The sequence below is a fragment of the Oncorhynchus gorbuscha genome, linkage group LG23 (genome assembly GCF_021184085.1).
Source record: "Oncorhynchus gorbuscha isolate QuinsamMale2020 ecotype Even-year linkage group LG23, OgorEven_v1.0, whole genome shotgun sequence".
Lineage (NCBI taxonomy): Eukaryota > Metazoa > Chordata > Actinopteri > Salmoniformes > Salmonidae > Oncorhynchus > Oncorhynchus gorbuscha.
In genome coordinates, this window is record NC_060195.1 from 34262406 (window position 1) to 34269193 (window position 6788).

The following is a 6788-nucleotide window of genomic DNA, read 5'->3' on the forward strand; positions in this document are numbered from 1 at the left end:
AAAAACTCCCTAGAAAGGCAGGAACCTAGGAAGAAACCAGGCTCAGAGGGATGGCCCGTCCTCTTCGGGCTGTGCCATGTGAAGACTAAGTACATGGAAATGAAGGCTAGATCGTTCAAGATGTTCAAACGTTCATAGATGACCAGTAGAGTTATCTAGCTAAGGTTTTTCGTATAAGGCTAAAGTCATCATGTGTAAAATGCTCATCTAGACACTTGAGTGTAATCGTAGCACAAACATGATTGAGAACATCCTTGGCTGCTATGATAGCCAGTTAACATTAACTAGCTAGGTAACGTTGGCCAACTTAAAACTAATGTTAGATAACGTGTATGGCAAGTTCATTCACCACAATATATCCTACTTTCTTAAAGACATAGCTAGTTAATGTTAAGTTTACAACCAAACTTTGGGAAACTGCCACGCTGTTCATGTTAATTTGCATTGCACAGACCAAGCGACAGTAAGACAAGGTAGCCAGATTTTAGACAAGAAAAACACGAGTTATCTACACTACATTTCCTCAACTAAGAACAATCCAGACCACAAACCACAGCTGAGAAAACAAATGGCTTTGAATAAACAGTAAGCTAGTAATGAACCGCATATACAGAGCTGTGAAAAAGTATGTGCCCTCTTTGATTCTCTATTTTTTTAATACTGAATGTGATCAGGTCTTCCAACAATCTAATATTAGATCAAATGGAACCAGAGTTCACAAATACTTTTTATTAACAAAGTTATGCAACACCCAATTCCCCTGTGTGAAAAAGTAATTGCCCTCTTACACTCAACTGGTAGTGCCACCTTCAAACACTTCCTGTAGTCGTTGATCAGTTTCTCATATCGCTGTGGAGGAATTTTGTCCCACTCTTGCATGCAGAACTGCTTTAACTCAGTGACATGTGAATTTTCAAGCAATTCCTGCCACAACATCTCAATTGGGATTAGGTCTGAACTTTGACTAGGTCATTCCAAAACTTCAAATTTGTTTCTTAACCATTTCCATGTAGACTTGATGTTTTGGGTCATTGTCTTGCTGCACAGACAGATGGCCTGACATTCTCCTGTAGAATTGATGCAGAATTCATGGTTCCTTCTATTAAGGCAAGTCTTCCAGGTCTTGAGACAGAAAAACATCCCCAAACCATCAAATCAAATGTATTTAAAATTAGCCCTTCTTACATCAGCTGATAAAAAAAATATAAAATGTTTACCTTTATTTAACTAGGCAAGTCAGTTAAGAACAAATTCTTATTATCAATGACAACCTAGGAACAGTGGGTTAACTGCCTGTTCAGGGGCAGAACGACAGATTTGTACCTTGTCAGCTCGGGGGTTTGAACTTGCAACCTTCCGGTTACTAGTCCAACACTAACCACTAGGCTACCCTACCTCCCCATATCATATCTCAAAGTGCTGCACAGACACACGGCCTAAAATCCCAAACAATGCATGCGTAGAAGCATGGTGGCAAGGAAAAACTCCCTAGAAAGGAAACCATCACACTACCACCATCATGCTTTACCATTGGTATAAGGTTCTTACTGTGTAATGCAATGTTTGGTTTTCGCCAGGCATAATGGGACCCATGTCATCCAAAACAATTGTCTGACAAACCTAATTTTATTCATCCTTTATTTAACTAGGCAAGTCAGTTGAACAAATTCTTATTATCAATGACAACCTAGGAACAGTGGGTTAACTGCCTGTTCAGGGGCAGAACGACAGATTTGTACCTTGTCAGTTAAGAAAATATTTTTACCTTGTCAGTTCGGGGATCGATCGAGCAACCTTTCGGGTTACTGGCCTAACGCTCTAGCCACTAGGATACCTGGCGCCCTAATGCTAACGACCTTGTTCAAAATCTGCTCTGTGGTTCTCGGTAACGGACGAATGGCTCATGATGCGAGGCAGGGAGTGTGTTCATAACCTACAATCAAATTGATTTGCGAATTTTCCTCAATATTGGCAGGGACATTTGAATTTAACACCGAGCTTCAACCAAGGGCTATAATAGACACGACAATAATGCATGCCAGTCTCGCTTGGCCAAGAGCTTCTTGTTTTTATTAGAAACATTGTTGAAAATTCCTAATTGATTGCAGTCAACTTACACACACGCTACAAGGGGTCTTTTCGCAGTCCCCAAATCCAGAACAAATTCAAGGAAATAAAGTATAAAGAGCCAGGATTGTGTGAAACTCCCATCTCATATAGCGCAAGTGGACAGAAAACCTGGTTCCAAAAACAAATAAAGTAACACCTCACTGCAAAACGCATCTCGCCATGTGACCTACTTTTTGTGTGCATGTATAACAGAGATGTATACACTTTTAATATATGTCAATTGTAAAGTATTTTACCTGTGATGTCTTTTTGCTTGTGTCTGACCCTAGTAAGACTGGACACCTGGAAGACTATCCGTCGCTATTGAGGATCCTAATAAAAAAAAATAAAAAAATATGAATCGTCACTCAGTCACCCCGTTGAACATGTTGGCCTTAAACGGTGCACAATAAAGGAGTGGATTTACAGGTAGGCCTACCTAGATTCACTTTGCCATCTGATATAACTATGTATAAAGGATCCAAAGTCAATATTGGAAAGACTTTGCTGAACTCCACACTGTGTAAAGGAGCGTTGTTAACGATTAGATGAGTCAACGCAGCCTTCAGTTCATCATTTATGGCAGAACCATTCAGTGAACACATTCCATAGAATCAACCAGACTACAGTAAATATACCCAATCGACAAACATTCCATTTCGAAATACAATTTAGGCTACTCAATATAGTGTATGTCATGGTTTGGTAAGAAGCGAAAGTTAAGCCCAATGAGCCTTACAAGCAAATCAGTACGTTAAATTCAGATGAGTAAATTAAAACAATTTCGCTTTTCAGAAAAAAAATCGTCAAGTCAGCAATAAAAGGAAACGTTAGACCTGCGCTTTATAGGCCCATTGTCTTTTACATATTTTAGGTGCTGCAGTATTTCTCCATGTCCCAGCTATTCCCAACAAAATTGCATAAGTGAGTAACTAGTCAGATACCGGTGTATTTTGTTAAGCCTAAATAGTCATGTAAAAAAATTAATACATTCACCACAAAGTCAGGAGGGGGGAAAAAAATCCTATATTTCGATAATTGGAAGATATGCTGATCAAGTTAACAGAATTATACAAAACAATAATTGGGCTATGCAACACTATACAAAATCTAAATGAGCGTATATTTTATTTACTAAAATTAGTGTTTGCAGTAGACCTATTTTAAGTGGAAGAGATTATGAAAACTTGAGTTATACAAGACCGTGTTCATCCGTCATGTTTGAGTTCTCATTAGCCACACTTCGTTAGACCCATCGCCTAAGATAAATCACTTTGCTTTTCAATGTTCCACTCATTTCATTCTGTGAAGCGGCATCTCCCATGATACCTGACAGATTTCACTCATCAAACTCACGTCACCTCCCCTATCGACAAGTACTCATCAGGTGGCTCATACCCCACACAATCACCAAAACACACGGACTCAGTAATCTTGTTTCGTACAAATTTATTCATCATTTAAGAATAGAGGATGGTCTTAAAAATAAGTAGAAACGTCAGTTTTAAATAAAACCTCCTGGCCCGTGATGGGTTAACCTGACTAAAAAATGTCAAACAAAAATGGAACATTATAACATTTAAAAAAACACTATAAATAAAAACTTGCACCCCACAGTCTTACATTTCATTAAAACCTAGGTCATGAAGAAAAAGACTACAAAGATTTGGACACAACCGACACTGACATTCTACAAATTAAGTGTAAACACGTATGAACCAACTCTCAATCCAGCTTTTCTGAAATACAACGCCTCTTCACGAGGCCAAATGCCTTTTTCAGAGAAAATATGATGGCATTATTAAAATAGAAGTCCAATTCTTCTACAGAAGTTGATTGCTTATAAATCATGATAAAAGCCTATTTGCAATGCAATTTACTCTGGTGGACTGAACATTCAGTTTCAGTCCAGGATATGTAGTTTTAAAATGCTTTAAAAATGGACAACTCAATGAAATAAAAAAAATCAAATGCATTATTGTTTTTTTAACTACTGAACGGCGATTATTTTAGCAATCAAAATGTTCAAGTATACGAAGTACTTAAGTTTATAGTCATTTTTTCAAATGTGGGTTAGGGGTAGCGTTCCGTTAACGCCAGTCCCCGCGGTCTGATAGTGCGGATGTACACTGTGTAACCGACTGGTCTGCAGGGACGGGTGATCCGCGCTGTCGCCACCGGGAGGCAGGTACATGCTGATCATATCCCGCAGGTCCCCCAAACACGCTCTCTGGGAGTGAGAAGTAATCGCCGGAGGTGGGGAGCTCGGCTCGGTCTTGCACACGGAGGCCATGGAACCCAAGCCCATGGCACTGGAGGTTTGCTGCGTGTATGCGGGGGACATGCTGTACGTGGATGCTGCGTTCATGTAAGTCTGAGCCGAGGACATCATGGGGTACTGGAGCCCTGCCATCTCATACCGGTGCATCTGCTGAATCTGTGGGCTGTGATGCTGAGGGTAGGCCAACTGGTCCTGCATGAGAGAGTACGCACTGTTGGTCCAGCCATTCATGTGAGCATAACTGTCCATCCGCTGTCCCACCGAGACGCCGTTGTTGACAGCGTTGGCACCTGGCGCCAGAAGTCCTCCAGGCAAAGAATACTTGTCTTTCTTGAGCAGAGTCTTGGTCTTCCTGCGGGGACGGTATTTGTAATCCGGATGCTCCTTCATGTGCATGGCGCGCAGACGCTTGGCCTCGTCGATGAAGGGTCTCTTCTCCGCGTCGGTCAAAAGTTTCCAGTCTGCACCGAGCCGCTTGCTAATCTCAGAGTTGTGCATTTTAGGGTTCTCTTGTGCCATCTTTCTCCGCTGTCCACGGGACCACACCATGAAAGCGTTCATAGGCCGCTTCACCCGGTCCTGGTCGTTGGCACTGTTGTTCTTGTTGCCCGCCGCTGAACCCGAATTGGACTGCGGGAGTGGGCTCTTGATCTCGGTTTCCATCATGTTATACATTCGAACGGCTTTGAAATGTTCACTCTCAGGCGTGGATAAAGTTCAACAAAAATACCATCAAAGACAAGAGAGATAGAAATAGTACTGACCAGTCTCATGTGAGGGGGGAAAAAAGTTGTCAAAAGAAGCTCAGGCAATGTTAGTTTGTCAGGTGCTTCCGATTTCTCAGTGCTCATCAGTTCGCTCTGAAACAGAACTCTGCAAACTTGTCCGCCAACCTCAGCTGTTATTAGTTCCCGGGTCATGTGATTTGGATTGACAGCGAAACAATGCGTTGCTCCCGACCAATCACAGCACGGCTTCGTCTACCGAATTGAGTTGGACAGTGCTCTGGTTGGAGTTGTAGAAGGAAAGGGATAGATTAAACTTTATACATAAAGAACATATTATAAAACAGTTAAATTAGATTTTTTTAAACTAGGTGGTTCGATCCCGGAATGCTGATTGGCTGACAGCCGTGGTATATCATACCGTATAGCATGGGTATGACAAAACATTTATTTTATTGTCTAATTATGTTGGTAACCAGTTTATAATATCAATAAGGCACCTCTGGGTAGGTTGCGTCATGCATAAGAACAGCCCGTAGCCGTGGTATATTGGCCATATACCATACCTCCTCTGGCTTTATTGCTTAATTATAGTTAATCTGAAGTAATTCAAACAAACTATACATACATATATATATATATATATATATATATATATATTGAGATGTTAAAATGTAAGTTACATCACATGCAGGAAACATTTTAGAAAATTGCTGAAATCTTACTGAAACCAACTGAATCATAGCCTATATAGGGTTTTAAAATGAAACGAATAAGTTTGATGGAACGCATCAAGTCGCCAATTCAAGTCGCCTTGAACATCAAATATATTATCCTAATAGTAAATATATAGGTTTGAGTTTGTAGGTGCTGTAGACATGACTGATCATAAATAAACCATTTAGAAAACTCTAGCAAATCATGTCTTTACAGACGTAACTTCATCATTTGTAAGCGGTCTTGGTAAAAACAAACGGTGGAAATAAAATAATCCCATTCAAGTGGTGACTGGAGGCGGGGTCCCAAAGACTGTATAGATAGACCTATGAGTGCAAGGCAAATATAGAAGCAGAAAAGTCCCTCTTTAAATATCAAGATGATATCATAAAATTGTAGATTGGCATCTATATATAACTTGAGGTATGAAGGGTTTTTGTAAATACCATTTCAATTGCAGCCAATGTCAGACAACAAACAATTTGTTAATATATTGAAAATGTGTGTGCTTGTCATTTTCAAATGGGAATTTATCATGAATTGAGTTAGAATGTATTTATTAAATTAACATATTGACAAAAAGTCTGATTAATCAAAACAGCATGACACAGAAGATGTTTTAAATGTAAATGTGGGTTACTTAAAATAAACTGCACAGCAAGTGTCCGTAATTGGTACAATATTGGATTAAATGATTTGTTTACCATGTCCATCGATGTTTGCAAATGCGGATTCACTTTCTATTTCTCGACTAATTTTGGTTCATCTCAGTTGCCAATTCTCAAAACAGCCAACATTGGGAACGGTACAGCGGCGAAAGATAAAAACTTGATACATCAACGACCTCTTGTGGAGAAAACTGCTTTCAGCCTACCTCTCAAGACTTTGTTTTGAAGGAAGGGTTGATTGGTGCTCTGAGAAAGTTCATGTATATTTACGCTACTTCGTCGTGAAAT

At 39.9% G+C, this 6788-nt stretch overlaps 1 protein-coding gene across 1 annotated transcript; it reads right to left on the reverse strand.

Moving 5' to 3' along the window:
• Positions 1-3541: 3541 nt before the first annotated feature.
• On the reverse strand, positions 3542-5271 carry LOC124011242 (transcription factor Sox-3-like). The gene has a single exon (XM_046324403.1). The coding sequence runs from the start codon at positions 5063-5065 to the stop codon at positions 4172-4174; it is 894 nt and encodes a 297-aa protein (XP_046180359.1). The 5' UTR covers positions 5066-5271; the 3' UTR covers positions 3542-4171.
• Positions 5272-6788: the final 1517 nt, after the last annotated feature.

What these genes read in the sequence shown, in the direction of transcription:
- LOC124011242 (XM_046324403.1), bottom strand. Translation starts at nt 5,065, where the DNA reads ATGTATAACATGATGGAAACCGAGATCAAGAGCCCACTCCCGCAGTCC.